The 19,673-nt window shown below is 44.9% G+C and overlaps 1 protein-coding gene across 2 annotated transcripts in view; it reads left to right on the top strand.

Moving 5' to 3' along the window:
* Sh3rf3 (SH3 domain containing ring finger 3) overlaps positions 1 to 19,673 on the top strand; it is a 335,504-nt gene that overhangs the window by 297,474 nt on the left and 18,357 nt on the right. For both annotated transcript variants that reach the window (XM_045147152.1, XM_004651809.2), the window contains one exon: positions 3,009 to 3,328. In XM_045147152.1, the coding sequence (XP_045003087.1) occupies positions 3,009 to 3,328 (320 nt within the window). The remainder of the gene's footprint in view (positions 1 to 3,008; positions 3,329 to 19,673) is intronic.

Below are 19,673 nucleotides of genomic sequence, written 5' to 3'. Positions count from 1 at the left end.
TACAGGAGAAAAAGCTATGAATCAGAAATAGCTAGGAGGAAAAAGCCAATTTTAAATTGGGGAAAAGAAAACATACGTAGCATAAAATCTGTAGAGTATATACATTTGAAGACAAAATTGGTGACACTGGTGTCATAAAAAGGAGTGTACCAGAGCTGGAGAGATGGTTTAGTGGCTAAGGAGCTTGCCTACAAAGCCAGTGGATCCAGGTTTGATTCCCTAAGGCCCATGGAAGCCAGATGCACAAGGTGGCACATACATCTGAAGTTCATTTGCAGTGGCTAAAGGCCCTAGTGTGCCGATTCATATTCCCCCCCCCCCCACCTCTCTCTCTCTCTCTCTCATCTCTGCCTTTCTCTTTCTCTCAAATAAATAGAATATTTTTTTTAAAAAGGAATGTATCAGATCACAGGGCCGGAGATGAACAGTATTCTAGAGAAGCATAAGGTGGAGGACGGATTGAGGGGCCCACACAGCCCTGGCAGGACCTTCAGAAAGAAAATAGAATACCTGGAGAAAGAGAGGAGATTCAAAAGCACAGCCACAAAGAACACTCCAGGACTGGATGGCTTCCAGCAGGATTTCAGTACTGAGGACAAAGCAGGGACCTGAGGAGAAAGAGTGGTGTCCAGGAGACCATGGCATCACTGAAGCGTGCATACCAGAGGTTGGAAGGCGAGAGGAAAAGGGAGAAACAGACTGGAATAGCACTGTCTGAGTCAGCCTTTACCTGCTGCTCTGACTTTTCAAGGAATGTAGCCGCGTTGGTGTTGATGATCATCAGAGTCACGGCTGGGTGAGAGAAGTCTAGGCAGCTGGTAGTGAGCTACACCTTGCTTTCTTGCGGCACACTTTTTCTTCTCTAGTGGTTCAATTCTGTGAAATCTATAGTATTGTTTTAGCTTGGCTTCCCTCCTCGCAAATAACCACTCACTTTCTCCATGCTGGCCCTGTTCCAGGTGTGTGTAATGTATTGTGTCAGTGAATACAGCAACCAGCCTCTTGGAGAGGGAAAGACAATGAACAATTGAAATACATAATAAACAAATGAATTACACAGACTATTAAGAGGAGCTACGTGCCTTGGAATAGAAGAAAAACTAGAGTGAGATGTCAAAATTGCAGATAGCAGTCACACTGCAGCTCAGTTGGCTGGAAGCATCTTTCTAGAAGATAGAATGAACTGTGTGGAAAGCCCTGAGCAGCCCGAAGACTGAGTTTCTGAGGCCATAGTTCAAACGGTTCTTGTCTGGCTAGTTTTACTTTCTCTCCGGGGCTCACAGGCTGGGGTGAAGGAGAGTTCAGGGGTAGATACAGTCGCAGGGTGATTGAATGCCCTCAGTGGCTCCATTGGTCAGTGTAATTGCCTAGCCTGATCCTTCCTTAGGATGTGAGGCCACATGGTGGGAAGGTTCAAATGCTAGGCATCCAATACCACTGAAATAATTTGTTTTAAAAAACCCATACGCAGCCTTTTTCTATGTCGTCTGGTAGAGTTACCTATAGGTAGCCCACGTCTCCATGGGATGAGTGGACTTTGCAGCTCTCTCCATGCGGCTGTTAGAGAAAGGCTTATCTCCCTCCCACAGGGTGGGAATATGGTACAAAGTGGCCTATCGCCCACAGACACTGATAAGATTTGTAAGTATACTTTACAGTCAAAGCATATTTGGGTCTGAGGATCTTGTTTTCATTGTTTGTGTGGGTTTTCCTATATTCTGAAGCCACAGTGCTAGTGGTACAGAATAATAGAATGGCTGGGGTAAAAATGCAAGGAAACACTGTATTGATGTTTCCTGGAGTGCTGTGAGGCACTTGGGATAAAGAGATGCCTCTCTGCCTGGACCAGACCAGCCCGAGTCACAGATCCCTATCCTCAGATGATTGCCATCACCCTCTCCTGCCATCTGAGCATTTGTTTCTTCTGCATTTAGAAGGAGACAATTTTTCAATGTAGTGCTGGGCTTAAAGGTAACTTTATCTTTGCCAGTGGGAGGTGTTTACACATGCTATACCTGTAGCTCTTTCAGGCCTTCAGGGGATTGTTGCTGGCAACAAGAGACGGGATCGCAGCTGTGGATGTTCATAAATCCAAAACCTTTGGATTTATGTCATACAGGCAAGACTATAGCTACAGGAACATGGCCACAAGATATGAGCATCTCTGCCTCCAGCTACATCGGGAGGATGCACCCTTGCCTCCGCTCCTGTGACTGTCACAGCCAGTGTGTTCTCACTGTCTTAGCCCAGCATGGTCCCGTGCCCCATGAGGAAGTCAAGATTTAGGCCACAGTTCCTGGGGTCTAGACTAAGCGTCTAGTAGTGCACTGTGACCAGCTTACATGCAGCAGTTGCCTAATTCAGAGGTACTTAGAGACTTATTCAAGATGCTTACATGGAATTTAGTTTTGTAAACACTTTGACCAGGGCATTAAAGAAAATCTCTTCTGAATGCATTGGTGTGTTAGCAGATGCTATAGTTTGAATATGGCTTGTCCACAGAGGGTCTGGAGATTGGAGGCTTGGCCTAAAGTATGGTTATATTGAGGTGGGGGCATGACTGAGCTGATGTAGGTTTCATGCCCTTCAGCCACCACCTGTGTGTTTAATCATCCCAACCTCTGGTGTATTCCACAATAATAGGAAATACACCATCACTGAGCTCTTCACAGTCATGTCTGCCTGCTCCTCGCTGGGGAAGGCTGCTGTGAATGGTTGTGTAGCCTCTGGCTAACAAAAGATGGAAATGCAATTTTTGGGTTACCTGGCCTCAGTATCTCCTCTTGTGATGGTCTCCAGGTCTAGTCCAGAAGAACACTCTCCAAATGTTAAATGTGCTTCTCCTTTCTTACCTGTCAAACAAACAGGGTAGCACTCATCTAAAGTGTGGTTGTTGCCGTCTAGGAGGACTTAGCACTCAGAGGTAGGGCCTGAGAGGAGGGTTTGTTGCTATTACACAGCAAAATGTAACAAAACATGCACTAACCTTTCAATCACCATCTCTCCAGCTGCCCACCCCTCCGCCCAGGCCCAGAATCGACCAGCTGCCACCGTGTCACCACTGCGCACTCAGAACTCTCCATCCCACCTGCCCACCACGAGCCTCAGACCCCGTTCTGTGGTGTCCCCACAACATGGCCAGCAGCCCCCGATACAGATGTGCCCCCGGCCAGCCATCCCCCTCACCTCAGCAGCATCAGCCATCACGCCTCCCAATGTCAGTGCTGCCAACCTCAATGGCGAGGCTGGAGGGACACCCGTCAGTAGCATGTCCACATCCAGCTCCACCAACACAGGGTGCAAGACAGATGACAAGAAAAATGAGAAGGTAAGTGGTCCATCCTGGACCAGTCCTGGGCCATGGGCTGGCCCATTATTGTGAGCCTCTAGTACAGTTGCCAATGGTGGCTTGGACAATTGGAGTTTTAATACGTGCACTGAGACCTGCCCTTAGATGCACCAGACCTGTGACAGAGATAGAAACCAAAACAAGAAGGCAACTGTTTAGAGCTGAACCAGGCCAACATCAGGGTTCTGCCAATACAAGGGCCAATACAAGCATGCTACAGTTTTCATGCAAATCAAAAGAAAAAAAATGGCATCTCTCTCCTTCACATGACTTAGTTCCTTCTATTGGAAACTCATTATACTATACCCATTTTGTATTGCCTTGTTCTGGGATAAGATAGTAATAAATACACAGGTCTGCATGTATACAGTGTGAATAGCATCTTGTCCCTGGGATGTGTTATTCCTATGCAGTTTACAACCTGTTCAGCCATATGGAACAAGCCTGTTTCCTAAGGGAGTAAAAGCCAGGAGTATGCCAACCTGCTGGATGATATGGATAGCATTTTCAGCTATTCTTTTTTAGCTATGAAAGAAACAAGGATGATTTTATAGAACACAATCTGAGTCAACGAGTTGGCCCTGGTGGCCAACCAGCTGGACACTTGATTAGCCAGGATTAGCATGCACATTTCTAAACCAGTACCATCCAGTAGAAAACATAAGCCAAAAATCTAATGAAAAATATTCTAGTAACCACAGATTTTAAAAATAATGTTAACAAGAATAAAAGTAGAGATTCCTTGTAATAGCATATCTGTTAAATGCATTATCTAAAATACTTTGTTTCATATGTAATCTATGAAGAACATTGTTGATGAGGTATTTAATTTTTATACTGAGTTTTGTAACAATATTCTTGATTTCCCACATTCTGTGGCTGTTTTAAAATCAGCCCTTGGAGCTGTGCATGTTGGCCAGATTCCCCGGAACTCTGCATCTCTCATGCTCCAGACAAGAGCAGGTTCTTTCTTTCTTTGACAGACAGCTCCCTCACTGATTGTTGGGCCCTCTGCTCAGCTCCTTCTAACCCCTATAGCCTTCCTCCTCCAAAACATGGGATGGGCCAAACTCTGCTCCACAGGGCTTCCAGCATTCTGACAGGCCCTACCTACCTCCCCACAGGCTGGGTGACAAAGGCTCTAGTCAGGCTACCGAAGCCATGCTCAGCGGTGAAGCTAATAGGGGACCCCCACCTTGTGTGAAGTGAAATGGATGTTGTCTTTGTGTGTGTTTGAAAATCAGTACAGTTTTGACTCTTTCCCCTTCCATCCTGCGGCCACTTGTTCCTGAGGCATGGCTGGGGTCGTTAGAAGGTAGAGGTGTAGAGCACAGTCTTTCATTCTCACATGAACAAGCATTCCCACAGGTGCAGTCTGCCACCCTTGCTAGCTGCTGAGAGGAAACCACAGGACATTTTGGATGTGTGTCTGTAAATATTTCTAGTTCTTTGCTCCAAATCCCCATCAAGTTTTTGAAACAGGTAGGGCTGGCTTCCACCAACTAGTGCTGAGCAGTGTTCTTGCTTGTTAAGGCAGGCTGGTGGGAGTCTGCTTTAGAGTGCCACACCTCACCATGGCAGCACTCCAGAATGTAGAGCTGATGGAAGCCAGCAGAGCTGCTGCCCACATACCTGGTGCCATGTGCAGGCATCTTCCGTTCACTTTGCCTTTCCTCTGCTCACCACCCTCCATCAGGTGCAGCTGGGAGTCCAAGGATCGCCAAAATGTCCTTCTCCGTGATGCCTCCTGGTGGTCCGCCTGTGGTGGTACACCCTCCTCCTATGGTAGTCCCCAAGACACTGGGGCCAACACTAGCCTGGACCAGACCCAGTCAGCTGGGGGCCAGGCACGACAAAGAGCAGCCATGAGGTGCCCAGGTAGAGTAGGCTGTGAGGCTAGGTATGCACAGGCCCAGGATCCGGCGCAGTCCAGAAGAACACTCTCCAAATGTTAAATGTGCTTCTCCTTTCTTACCTCTCAAACAAACAGGGTAGCACTCATCTAAAGTGTGGTTGTTGCCGTCTGTAGGTAGAAAAGAGCAGAGAAGACAATGCTTAAATCCCATCCTTTTATTCAGGAGCAAATAGACCTGTGATATTGGAGTTTACAGCACATGCTGGAAACTAAGTGAAGCCTGGGGCTGGAGCTAGAACAGCTCCAAGCTAGTGCCTCTATGCACCTGTGACCACAGCTGGGCAGAATTTTAATAACTTCAGACATAGTGGCTAGCTCCACATTACTTCTGAATAACACCACTGTGGGTGTGCGTGTGTCTAATTAAGGCAAAAAAATTTCTTTACACTCATCTGGCAATATTCTCCAGGCTGTTGTTCTAGCTGAATTTTCTTCAAGAAGACAAAAAGCTTCCAGCTCTCTGTCTGCTGAGAGCAAACCACTTCTAGGCATGTGTGAGAGGGAAAGCTGTGACCGCTGGGGTTCCCAGGAGCCCAAGTGGGGATGGTGTCATTGCTCCCTAGGAACAAACAGAGTAGGCTTACCTTGAGGGTAGGTTAGGGAGGAAGATGCCTTGACCCCTGCTCTGTGTTGGGAGGTGGCTACTGCTACAAAAATTTCCAGTGGCTGATCCTGAGAAGCTGGCTCTTTGCTATCATACCAATGGGGATGGACTTCCATCCCTGTTCTAGGTGGCTATAGAGTTAGCTCTGCTTGGCCTGGCCTGGCAAGGCCTCCAGGACAACAGAGATACTAACAAGACAGCCAGTTCTCCTAGAAGTCCTCTGATCCAGGGCTCCCATGTGGGCCAGATGTCTGCCAGCTCATGCAGTATATGTACTCTGTTCCCCCATACTGATAGCTACCTGGTCCCACTGGTTCCTCACACAGGCTACTCTGTGTAACTCCCAGTACCAGCATGGGGCTACCATCCACAATGAGCTTTTGATCAGAGAAACCTATAAGGTTTCCAAAAAGAATGACAGATTTCTGTCAGAGTACTTGATGACCCACCAAAGGTTAGTGATAAGACCCTACTGCTGAAGAAACCATATGCAGCTGACACGTGAAATGGAACGGCATGGCTGGAAGCCAGGAGAGAGTCAGTCCCCAGACAGTCAGTGTGTCTAGTGCCAGAAGGTGCTACATGGGCGACTGGGGAAAATGACCAATATCTGTCCAAGCAACTCATGGTCCAACCTACATAGCAGCAAATAAACTGTTGTGATGTCCACACAAGTGCAATAGTGGCACACAGCCATGGTGGGGAACCAACTGCTCTTGATTTAGCTAACTGATCCCCTCAGTGGTACGGGACCCATAGCTGGAGCTGGGGAACAAGTCAAAACAATATCTTTACTGAGCATGGGACACATGAGACACAGGTATCTATCCCTTTTTGTCCAGAGGGGTCTTTTATATAACTTTTTCAAAATTTCCCTACAACTCTCTCATAAATATTTATCCAAAGTATTACAGTCTTACATCTAATTATTTTCTTTCCAAACAAATTTCACATCCATGTCCACTGCTCAAAATTCTGCCCACTGAGTTTGCCTGCCTACTGCCCTCAGGGATGTCTCTAGGAGAAGCTGCAGCAATATAGCTGTCAACTAGGCAGGGGGGTACTCACACAGTGTGCAGAACCAAGCCCAGATCTTTCCTTTGTCATGTGGTTATAAAGAGTACACCCTCCCCTAGGCTACAGGAGGGGTATGGAAGAATAGTGCAAGGGAAACACTGGTATTACTTCCCTATGTAACCAACTCATGACTCGGTACCTACCTGGGTCTGATCTTGGATATGCCACTTCCATTTCATAATGACACTGCTGCGCCCATCCAACTTCATACTTTGGTGGGTCAGACAACAAACACCTGGTTCACGATGGGCAGGTCAGGTCACACGGCATCTTAGTAGCTCTTGGTTAAATTTCAAGTCTCTACCCAGGCCCAGTATTAATAAATTTTATCACTTCTTGGCCTTTTGGCTAAAATCAAGTGTGATATCAGTATTAGTAAGTCATAATCTGCTTCTCTAAAAAATAGCATTTATTTCAAGAGGGATAGTAGCTGTTGCTCCAGAACCCTGAAGGCCATATCTGCCTGAGAGTCAGACAGCATCCCGTCTGCACGAACACTGTAAAGCCCCATTGATCCACTGAAGTGCGTGACCATGTGGCAGAGCAGCTTGTACTACAGGCTGGACCTGTGACATCACCTTTTATTCAGAGCCCCACTCAAAACTGGTGGGGTTTGGGTTCAACTGCTGAAAGAGTTACAATAGCACATCTAAGTGAGGAATATGTTACCTCCAAAATCTAAAGGAGCCCAGCAGGTGATGTGCTGTAAGAGGGACCAGATGTAGCAGTCTTCACCTTGTAGGGTCTTTCTATATCCAGACACTGGACTCCAGAAATTTGCTGAGGTAGGAAGTGAGGTTTAAGTACTACTTCTGACACACATATTGCTGACATTGCTACATTATGCCCATCAAACCCAGTTAGCACACACACACACACACACACACACACACACACACACCCTATAGAGTTGAGCTACTTCTGCTAATTCTGCCATATTATGGTGTGTTTTTCCTTCTAAAAATACTCTTTTGGAGGCTAGAGAGATGGCTCAGTGATTAAGGCTCTTGCTTGCAAAGTCAAAGGACCCAGGTTCAATTCCCCAGGACCCATATAAGCCAGACATACAAGGTAGTATATGTCTTTGGAATTCCTTTGTAGTGGCTGGAGGCCCCAGTGTACCAATTCTCTCTCTATCTGTTTCCCTCTCTCAAATAAATAAAACAAGTAAAAAATACTGTTCTTTATATTGGATATCTTTATATTGGATATCATCTTCCCAAAATATCTTTCAAAAAACCTTGAGGATTTAAAGCATGAGAGCCAGCAGACTAAGGACTCTCATCTACTGTTGATGGAAATGAAAAATAGTGCAACCACTTGAGATTGAGTCAATTTTTCAAAAGTTAAACATGCCACCTGTGATACAACCATTCGACACCTCAATATTTTATTTATCCATAAGAAGTGAGAATGCATGCCTAATCAAAGATCAGTGATTTCAGCAGCTTTCTCCAAACTAGAAGCAATCCAGCTATCAGTCAGCTGATGAGTGAATAGAGTGCCACAGCCATGCAGTAGGGCACCATTTAGAAATAAAATGAAACTGTTGATACATATAATGATAGCATTGAAACACAAAATCACTGCAGAAACCAGATAGAAAAGAAATAATGAAAATTCTGGAATACGTAAACTAGCTTACAGTGGCATCTCAGTGGTTCTTGCAGACAGGTAAACACATGAAAAAGCACAAGCATGTGCTCAAGGTGACGGAATGCTTGTCCCTGTACAGTGGGGCTACTGTACAGGGTGTGTCTATCAAAATGTGTTAAGGTGTAGGAAAATAGCTAAGATAGGAATTTTACTTGTTTAAAAAAGGAATGAGCCAGGTGTGGTGGCTCATGCCTTTAATCCTAGCATGTGGGAGGCAGAGGTAGGAAGGTTGCTGTGAGTTCAAGGCCCCCCTGAGAATACAGAGTAAATTCCAGGTCAGCTTGGGCTAGAGTGAAACCCTACTTGAGAAACCAAAAAGAAAAAAAAAAAAAAAAAAAGGAATGTATTACAATGCAGATGCAGTCATAAGAGACCTAGGGCCTAAGGCTAGGTGGGCAAGCCCTGCTGCCTGGGCCAGATCAACATTGAATTATAACTTGATTCTCTTATCGAGGTCCTCTGTGGCTCTTAGCACATTATTTTAACTAAGCCTGCCATCTCACAATGCACAGCCTTCCCCTTCCAGTAGGAAATCTATGAAAGCGAGAAAACTCCCTTTGTTTTTTAGAAAACTGAGGCCCCCTCTCTCTGGCTTCAGTGACCCTATTCATGCTTCTCCATGACATGCTAACACCCCTTCTGGGAATAAAAGTCTTGCAGTGTGGTTTTAGGACCCCATCATGATGCCTGTGACATGAATCTAATAAAACTTCAATTCTAAAAGGAGAATTTATATCAGTGCCTCTCCCAGACCTGCTTGCTCTCCCTCCTAAGCTACCAGAATGTAATCAGTACTTTTGTAAATATATTTTTAGAGCCAGAAGGAAGAATGAGCATATCTATTTCATGTTTGCATATGTATTTCAAAATCAATACTTAAGGGCTAGAAAGATGGCTTAGCAGTTAAGGCATTTGCCTACAAAGCCAGTTCGATTTTTCTGGATCCATGAAAGCCAGATGCACAAGGAGCTGCATGCATCTGGAATTTGTTGGCAGTGGCTGGAGGCCCTGGCCTGCCCATTCTCTCTCTCTCTCTCTCTCTCTCTCATAAACAAAATTATGTTTTAAAAATCAATACTTAAAACAGTATCACTACTTTAATCTACCCAGCCACTCACTTTCATTCCCAGTCTCACCATTGCAGTCTGTCTTGTATCACCAAGGGTAACACACCTGTAGGAACAAATCTAAGGTGTGAGGAGCTTAAATGCTTCTGCACTTCTCATATAAACAAACCTTTTATATCATTTGGCTAGAGTGGCTAGTCCTGCTAGTCCCCTTTTCCCAGGATCAAGCTCACTCCTCTGCCACCACATTATGGGCTCTGGACCCTTGGAAGACTTCCCTCAAGCAGGTGAACATTGTAATCCCAAAAGTGATGTATATCACATTGGCTCACAAATTTCCCAAAACCTGTTGATCAAAACAAGCTGCTTGGTCCCAAACAGTGCAGGGAAAAAAAAAAAATGATTCCCTGTGTCTGGAAAGCCAAGTACACATGGTTACTTGGCATGATGGCAAGAGTAGAATTCTGGGGAGCGTCTCCTGGTGAGGTTTGTTAATTCTTTGTTGCTGTCATAAGGATTTTCCTTCTCAGTGAATAGTGGTCGCCTGGAGCTACCAGTATTCAATTTCAAGATATTTTAAAGGGTATCAGTAATCAGACCAGAGCCAGAAAGCTAAAGTAGTGTTTACAGGCAGGGAAGCTAACTTCACAGCCTCTACTGAGACTGACATAAGGTATTGGTCCATGCCATGCATTCCCCTCATCCCAGCAATCCAGACAGCAGCTGTGTTCCAGAACACATGCTCACACAGCATACTCACTCCTGATACATGGCATCCTACTAGGATATTTCAAGATAGATGGGAATTGGTCAAGAGATAGCACCTGATCTAACTATCTCTACATCAAATAAACGGCCTCTGCTCTGAGCTCTGGGTGCAGTTGTCTGTTAAAGATCATTCAAAGATCAAATAAGGGCAACTGTTCAGAGAGGTGCCTGGTCAGAGTCCAGGCTGCCTAAGCTGGTTATAGCAAGACCTGTGGTCCTTAAGCCCTTCCATACATGCACCTCTTAGGTGGTTCTGTCTTGGTTTATCATGTTTTCTGCAATCAATATTCCCTAAGACACACACAGACAGGAAGAAAACCCACACTCATCCTATAGAGCCAACAGATCTGCCTCACCGTTCCTGACATGCTGTGCACCAGCAGTCACTGCTAATGGAAATAATAGCCTCAATTTGTAACTGCTGCCTCAGAAATCCTGGTCCTATGCATGGAGCCTGCTGTTCCTCTCAGTGAAGTGACCTGCTGTTTGCTGCTTTTCTGGTTGGAATTGATTTCTATTTGTTTAAAAAGATAATCAAGTACCTGAGCTTGGCAAACCTGGCTACATAGTAATACTTTCAGTCTTTCTTGATCCATTCCAGAAATCCTCTCAAAGGATGCCAGATTTTACAGATTTCATTTGAGCATATTCAATTTCATTTAATAATTTGTGGAGGCATTGCATTTGTTCCATAGAAAGCAAGCCAGAGGCCTGTTAGAAATCAAAACCAAAAGCAAAGTTGAACCAATGGGACAAAGCTCTTGCAGCCTCCAGACACATCATTGGGATGCAGGGCTACTCTACTTTCTTATCTCTGCCCACCTTTGCCTTTTGGCTTGTTCTCTTTTGAAGCAGTTTTAAAGAAATTAACAAATTCTACTGGATTATCAGGGCCTTTCCCACCTCAGTGATGAGATAATGGTTTAGGGATGCCAGAGCAAGGGGACAGTGTCAGGTGATGCTTTATTTTTCAGGTGCTGAGTCCAGAAGAATTTGTGGAGAACTAAAACCTTAGCTTTTTTTTAAAAGGAGTGCACCACCACATCTAACTTGTTTTTTTTTTTTTTAAAGATTTTGTTCTTTTATTTATTTGAGACAGAGTGTGTGTGTGTGTGTGTGTGTGTGTGTGTGTGTGTGTGTGTGTGTGTTTGTGTAAATGAGAAAGAATGGGCACATCAGTGTCTCTAGCCACTGCAGATGAACTTCAGATGCATATGCCGCCATGTGCATCTGGCTTTTGTAGGACCTGGAGAATCAAACCTGGGTCGTTAGGCTTTGCAGGCATGCACTTTAACCATTTAGCCATCTCTCCATTCTTAAAACCTCAGCTTCTTAACCCTCCTTCATTTAATGTTCATTTATTCCTAGGGAACTCTGCACATGTTCTGTAAACCAGTTCCTAATGAAGGGCAAAACTAAGAGAGATGACGGGAGGTAGCTCCATCTCTGGGCAGATGAAAACCCTGGGTCTAGCTTGGTCTCCATTGCATACCCTGGCACCTCTGAAAACTTGGAGCTAACCCTGCACCCTGTCTGAGTGGGAGTCTCCCCTTGACCATGGACATCTGTACAAGGTATTAAATGCAGGTTAATACCATACTCAAATAGGGAGCTTGCTGAGCCACATCAGCTCTTGGCCCTGGATACAGAGCAAATCAGCTGAGATTTGAGCCTTCACAGTCCATTATAGGGTCAGGTTAAAGTACTGAATACAAATGACACAGTAGTCCCCTATCCACAGTGTACCTGAATGTTCTTTAGGTGCCTGAAACCATGGCAAATATTGTTTTTTATTATACCCACACACCTATGAAGTTAAGCATAGATAGAAATTACAATATATTATGAAAGAGAAAAACCATATCATGTTATATGGCTCATTTCTAGATTTATCATTTAATATTTTCATAGCATGGTTCATTATGAGTAACTGAAACCATGGAAAGGAAAACTGTGGACAGAAGGGCTAACGTCAAGGGGGTCTGAGCTAATCAAAGTGTCAGAGGACATAGTTTCCAAAAGGAGCCTGCATATCAAACAGGGTTCACAAAAGGGATGAATGAGAATGTGCACCTAGGTAGAGATAGGAGGAGATGCCCCTGTGTCCTGCTACAGCCTTATATCTGATCTGTTTCCTGCTTCTCTTCCCTGTCCCCAGGTTAGCTCCTCGTACTTCTTACAGCCCAAGAGACCCTTTAACACCCCTACCCCTATATACCCATCACCTTAGCCTGGGTGGCCTTTGCTTGGGGTGTCTTCTAAGTATTTCATTGGGGTTGTCATTATTCCTTCAGTGATTTATCCCTTATGGGTGGAAAGGCCACATAGATACCCTCCTTGGTTCTCTAGGATCCTGGAAGCCAAGGTAGCAATGATCTGGGGTGTGATGCTGGAAAACCTTTGTAGGCCTCTGTCTGGCAGCATCAGCTTCAGTTTGGGGTTGCGGCTTCCATCTGATGTATAGAGTGAGATGAGGATGGGTGGGGGGCCGATATTCAAAAGACACAGGTGCCAGGAAAACTCCCACAGAAGGACACATGCCGTTGTCAAGAGCCCAGTGCTGCACGGGGAAGTGGTATGGGTGTATTTTTCTGTGGCTGTTCTTCATGGTAAGAAGAAAGATATAGGCTATGATTCTAAAAATTGCATGGCCAGACAAGGAAAGCCTGTGGGGCTTCTGTGAGCCGACTTGCAAGGACGAGCTAGGCATGCAGTTCAGGGCTGGGGTGGGGAGCTGCTGCCACTGTTTCCAGCAGCTCACTTGCTAACGACAAACATGGCACAGTCAGGAGCAAGACCAGCAAGATGTAGCAACAATATGCAAGACGCAAGAAGGAAGGGGATGTAGTCACAACAGTAGTGAGTGATTCATGGCTCATAGGCCATCTGTACTTTCGACCTAGGCTCAAGCATTGCAGAAGCTGCCTGATGGCCTTTGTCCAGAGTGTCACAGTTATTTCTCTGCCATCACGACAAGCAGTCTCAGTCCACTCTCGCTGTATAACACAAGACCTTAGACTATGTGACTTATACATAGAAGAAAATGACTTCACACACTTTTGGAGGTTCAAAGTCCAACCTCACAGTATCAGCAGATTCCTTATGTGGTGAGAACCTGTTCCTGTGTCATAGATAGCGTTCCAGCTGTGTCCTTACAAGGTGGCAATGGGAATTGTCTAATCTCGGGTCTCTTTATAAAGAGCAGTGACCCGCTTCATGTGGGCTTTACCCTCATGACATCATTACCTCCCAAAGGCTACACTTTCAATATCTAACACACTGGAAGTTAGAACTAATCAGAAGTACTTTGAGGAGACACAAACAGTCTGACTGACTGTAGCTGTTCCTCCCCCTTGAAATGGACCTATATAGGAAAACCTGTCCTGCTCACAAGCTCCTGCATGCTTGGCCTCTTTACCTGACTCACTCTGATGACAAAATAGTACAGATGATCATGTGGTTAAAACCTTTGAATGTACCAGCCACCATGAGGAGGAAAAGACCACCAAAGGCTCTATGTTTCAATGGAGCTGAGCTGCCTGGCTGGAGGCAACTTTTTAGGTGAGTGATTTAGATGCTTTATATGTTAAGTTTGTTTATATGTTTATATGTTAAATGTTTATATGTTGTTAAGTCACATATTGCCATTGCAACATTCTTTAGTCTTTTTCTCCTTTCATTCCCACAAAGCCATCTAACTTACTTGACACATTCAAATTTGCCTGGTATGGCACCTCTGGGCAGTCTATGTCCTTGGAGTGAAATTCTTTGGCTTCAATTCTCAGTTATGCCTTAAAATCAAAATCAGGCCTTCTAGTCTAACTTCCACATCACAGGGCAAGGAGATTGCTCAGTGGTTAAATATACTTGCTTGAAAAGCCTACCAGCCTGGATTTGACTCCCCAGAACCTACATGAAGTAAGATATACAAAGTGGCACATCCAATTGGAGTTTATTTGCAGTGGCAAGAGGCCCTGGTGCACCCATTCTCTCTCTCTCCACTTGTAAATAAAATAATTTAACAACAAAAATATGTCCCTAACTGCTCCATCAGTGTGAAATATTGTCTTGTTAGTTTTTATGACCCTGCTGTTTGGTTTGATTGTACCTAGAAATCATCATTTTCACTAAAAAATGGGCATTGGCATCTTTCCTTGAAGAATTCTCATTTATTATTTGTATGACTGTACATTCAATTATATATGTTTCCAATATTTCTGTAAACATTTCTAATAAAGTCTATTGGGACATACTATAATGTAGCCATCCCACACTCATTTACCAAAAATGCATTGTGCTTTTGGTTACTCACCAGAACTAGTAAAACCCTATTGCTGAAGACAATAGAGGCTTCAGTTGCAGAACACAGAAATCTAGCTGAGCCTGAGCTGGATGCTTCCTCCCCGAAGGCTAGCTTTACTAGTGCTGAAGGTGTTGTGCAGGGTGCTGAGGAAAAAAAAATCCTCAACAGTTATTCCAGTGCTAGACTCTGTGAACTACACAACTGGCCAGCTAGGGAAGATGTCCCCCCGGGGCAACAGTGGTGTGACTATTATGAGGGTAACCAATTAGATTTGAGGTGACTTACACAGACGGGAATTCATGTCTGGTACTTAAAACCTAGTCATAAGCTTGTGGCTGGGGAGGTCATAGGCCCTAGGATAGAAGCTACTCATGTTGTTTGGCTAAGTGGATATGGATATTTACCTTCAAACTGTCTTCTAGTTATTGCTTTTATTTTTATTTTGCACTGTGTGTATGTAGTTTGTGTGGTGTGGTATGTGAACGATGCATGCACATCCGGTGTCCCCCTACATTGCTTGTCTGCATGTTCCTTCACTGATTCCAGTCTCTCGTCCAGAACTTGACTTTTTTTTCACAAGCCCTGGTGATTCTCCAGTCTCTGTTCCTCTGAGGACTGAGGTTACAGACCCAGCTGTTTACATGGGTGTTGGAGAATCAAACTAGGGCTGTCTCAGGCTCCTTCTGGCCCTCATGCTTGGACAAGAAGCATTCTTTACCACTGAGTAATCTCTCCAGCCTCTAAATATCTCTAAGGCCCAAAGATTAGTGTTACTCAGATTTGGGCCAAGAAGCTTCTTTTTGCAGTAAGCAGAGGTTATTACTAGGGCTTACAACTGACTAGAGTTCTCAGAATAAGTGAGTGTAGAGTACCTATCCCTAAATTGGAATGTTTCTATATCACCCCCTCCAAGGCTCGGGGAATATCACAAACAAGGACAAGGAAAGTATTTAGGAGCTAGAGGATTGGAAGGATGCTATGAAACAATGCCTTCTGGACATGTCATGGCCAATATACCCAGCAGTTATGGTTACTTGCAAAAGACCTGCACATCATAAGGCCGTTCAACATTCTTGGAATATATCACTCCAAGCCCTTCTGGCTTTAAAAGTTTGTGTTGAATAATCTGCTGTAATCCTGATGGGCTTGCTTTTGTAGGTAACTTGATTTTTCTCTCTAACTGCTTTCAATATTTTTTCTTTGGTGTGTGTGTTTGGAAGTTTGATTATAATATGGCGAGGAGAGGTTCTTTCTGGGTTTTGTCTGGCTGGGGTTCTAAAGGCTTCCTGTATCTGTATTGGCACCTCTTTTCCAATTTGGGGGAAATTTTCCTCTATGATTTTGTTGAAGATGCCTACTATGCCTCTGGAGTGGAGTTCTTCTCCTTCTACTATGCCCTGAATTCTTATATTGGATCTTTTCATAGTGTCCCGAATATCTTGAAATTCCCACTCATACTTTTCTATAAGTTTGTCTTTCTCTTTGTTGGATTGCATTAGGTCTGCCACCTGGTCTTCTAGCTTAGATATTCTGTCCTCTCCCTCATCCATCCTACTGGTGAGATTTTCTACAGAGTTTTTTATTTCATTAACTGTGTTCTTCATTGCTAGTAATTCTGACTGGTTTTTCTTTATTATTTCTATTTCCCTATTTATGTCTTGTATTGCCTTCTTTATTTCATTAAATTGGTGTCCTGCCTCTTCTTTGATTCCTTTGATTTCCTCTTTGATTTCCTCTTTGATTTCTTCTTTGATTGTTTTCATGTGTTCTTTGACCTCTTTGAACATATTTATAATTATGCTTTAGAACTCTTTCTCAGGCATTTCCTCTCTTTCTCACTGGAGGACATTTCTGATGCATTAATACTTTTAGGTGGATTTATATCGTCTTGCTTTTTAGTGTTTCTTGTGTTATAATGTATATATTTTTGCATCTTGGATTAAGTTAATGCTTGGATTTTCTAGCTAGCTGTGTATTCTTAGCTGTATCAATTGATTTGATGTAATATATTTTCAGGGTAGGACCTTAAGGTGTTAGGTGTGGCTCTTAAGACTCTCAGAGTATCTACAAAGATGTTCTTAGGGGTTGAGTTTCCCTGCTATAGGAGTATTCAAGCAGGCTGAGTGGAATAAAATACAGGTAGATTCTAAAATTTAACTAAACACTGTACACATTCAATCCAAAACAGCCCCGGGTATGTATGCAAGAGTAGTTATTATAATGACCAGATCCTCTATCAACAAAGAGGTTTAGATTTCTGGTCTGTTGAGGGATCCAAGTCAGCTTGTGACCAAGTGAGACCCTTCCCTGGTGTAATCCCAGTTACCTTGGGTGATTTTGGTCTCAGTCAAGTTGCTGCCTGGGTCGTCAGGCTGCTGTTCTGATTTCTGGAGCTGGGCACTTGCTTTTCCTACGGGGCAAACTGAGCCGTTGCTGCTGCCTCTGCTGCTGCTGTAGCTGCCACTGCTGGAGCCACCACTGCTGCTGAAGCTGCTGCTGCTGTGTCCACTGCCGCTGCTCCCCCTGAAGCTGCTGCTGCCGAGTCTGCCGCCGCTGCCACTCCTGGGTCTGCTACTGCTGGAGCTGCTGTTACCGGTGCTGGAGCCGCTGATGTTGCTGCCGAACTCTGCTCCTGCTTGGGTCCCGTTGTCAGCCCAAGTTGGCGTGGCCGGGTCCCGGGCCGCTGCTCTGTTCGCTGGAGCTGGGTTCAGGCGGTGGGGGAGGGGAGGGAGCCGCAGCTGCTCTGGTTGTCTCGCTGCTCCATGTGTTCTTCTACCTCGCGGTCTGCTCCTCCGCTGCTCGCTGCCGCTCTCCCCTCACGTTTCCCGAGTTGCGGAGAGCGTGGTGTGAGGGGAAAATCCCGCACCTGGCTTTTCCTGCGGCTCGGGCCGAGTCTGGCGGTTTTCTGCTGCGCCACGGCTGCGGCGGTTGGCCGAGCTGCCGGAGCCGCTTTTCCCGCCTGTGCAGGCTCTGGATGCTCTATAACTCTTCTACTTCTCTGCTGCCGCTTCAATTTCCTATACACCTCACTTTTTAGTAAAAGTGTGTATTTTGCTGAGTTTTTTTGGTCTTTTTCCCCCCTAGGCTGCTTTGGCGTGGTACCTACGCCGCCATCTTAACCGCCCGTTCAACATTCTATTGCAGATGGTGGAGGGGCTTTTGAATCCCTCTCCCTGAGAAGTTATTGGTAGTTTATAGTTTCTAGAAGAGGGAAATGCATTTGCTTCAGTGACATAGTCACTGGTAAGTTGCCCATGCTCTAGGAAATAAGCCCCCATCCATGTTCATGCAAATCACCCTAATTACACTCAGCGGTACACACACACACACACACACAGAGAGAGAGAGAAAGAGAGAGAGATATTGACATTGAAGTAGGACTAGTTGGGAGGGTGGGAAGAACAACAGAAGTTAAAGAAGGTGAATATGATCCAAATATATTACCAGGCATGGTGGTGCACACTTTTAATCTCAGCACTCGGGAGGCCAAAGTAGGAAGATCACTGTGTTTGAGGCCAGCCTGAGAATATGTAGTGAATTCCAGGTCAGCCTGTGCTAGATAGAATAAGACCCTATCCCACCCCCCAAAATTGTGTGTGTATGTAATATACTTGTACAAAATTGTCAATAAATCATTAATAAAATAAGTGAACAGAGAACATGAGAGAGAGTCTGAAGCCCTCATGGTAAGATATTTGCATTCAAGGACAGCTCCAATAGTCCCACCATCCTAGTCTGCCCTGACCTTAAGAAATCTCATGGGAAATGGAAATGAAATTGGCTCCAGTCACTGTTGCTGCATTATAATCACCCTGAACCCAGTGGCTTATAGCCTCAATCACCATGGCATACTCATGCCTTATTGTTTGGCCATGTAGATAAACCAATGCCAGAGCCTGCCTTGACTCTACAGTGTCTTTGTTTTGGCTGATAGGCCTGAAAGACTATGATGGGTGCAGCCAAGTTTGGACCATCTGGAGGCATGTGCACCAGTGTTTGGTAGCCAGTGCCTCTTGGTGACTGGAGACCCAGCTGCACCATATCAAAACATCAGGCAGTGGGTGTGCTTGTGGCATGGTGTCTGGGCTCTGGGAAATATGACTCAGTGGAAACAGCCTTTGTCATGTTGCCAGGGTCCCACTGTGCTCTACCTCAAAGGTTGTCTCCTAAAACCTCCCTGACACACTAGCCAAAGGAAACACTGTCTTTGCAAGAAGGCTAATGGTAGAGAGATAGTATTGGGCCACATTTAGAAACCAGTCACTGTACCCATTCAGCATATCCCCACAACTCATACCCTCATGGTTCAAATAAATTAACCAGTTTCTTTCTGCCAGGGAACAAGAGTAAACTACCTTGAGAACTCACTGGTAGCCTTATAAACACTGCTCCCAGTTTTGCAATCCCTGTGGCTTCTCAAACTGTTGACATCAACACATACACTAGTAAGAATTAGCCTGAGACCCTGAAGACTTTGACACTAAAGAACTCAGTAGACCTGTGGCCATGGGGAGTGGGCCATCCTGGAATGTGTGCTTCAGCTCCACGTCCTTTGCCACAAGCTGAGGAGCATTATCCTGAGGAAAATACTATGTCCTGGCACTTGTCCCCTGGCTAGGAGTGGAAGTGATCGTTTCTTTTCCAGCAGAGTCAAAAGCAACTATGGAGTAATACTCCAGTGCCTCCTACTCCAGACTTCTGCAGAGGAGAAGGCCTGTATCCACAGCACCATGGGGCCAGGACTCTGTGTGGTAACCCACACTGATAACTGTGAGCAGACAAGTGAAGTATGGCACTCCCATGTGTCCCACACTGTACATATATGAGCCCACTTGAAGTTAATGACAGCGTCCTAGGGTAGGTACAGTTATAATCTTCATTTTACAGATGGTGAAACTGAGGCATAGGCAAGTTAAATCATGTGTTCAAAGACA

This window comes from Jaculus jaculus, chromosome 4 (assembly GCF_020740685.1).
Source record: "Jaculus jaculus isolate mJacJac1 chromosome 4, mJacJac1.mat.Y.cur, whole genome shotgun sequence".
NCBI lineage: Eukaryota > Metazoa > Chordata > Mammalia > Rodentia > Dipodidae > Jaculus > Jaculus jaculus.
Note: the sequence above shows the minus strand (reverse complement) of the source record. Positions and strands in the feature narration are given on the sequence as shown.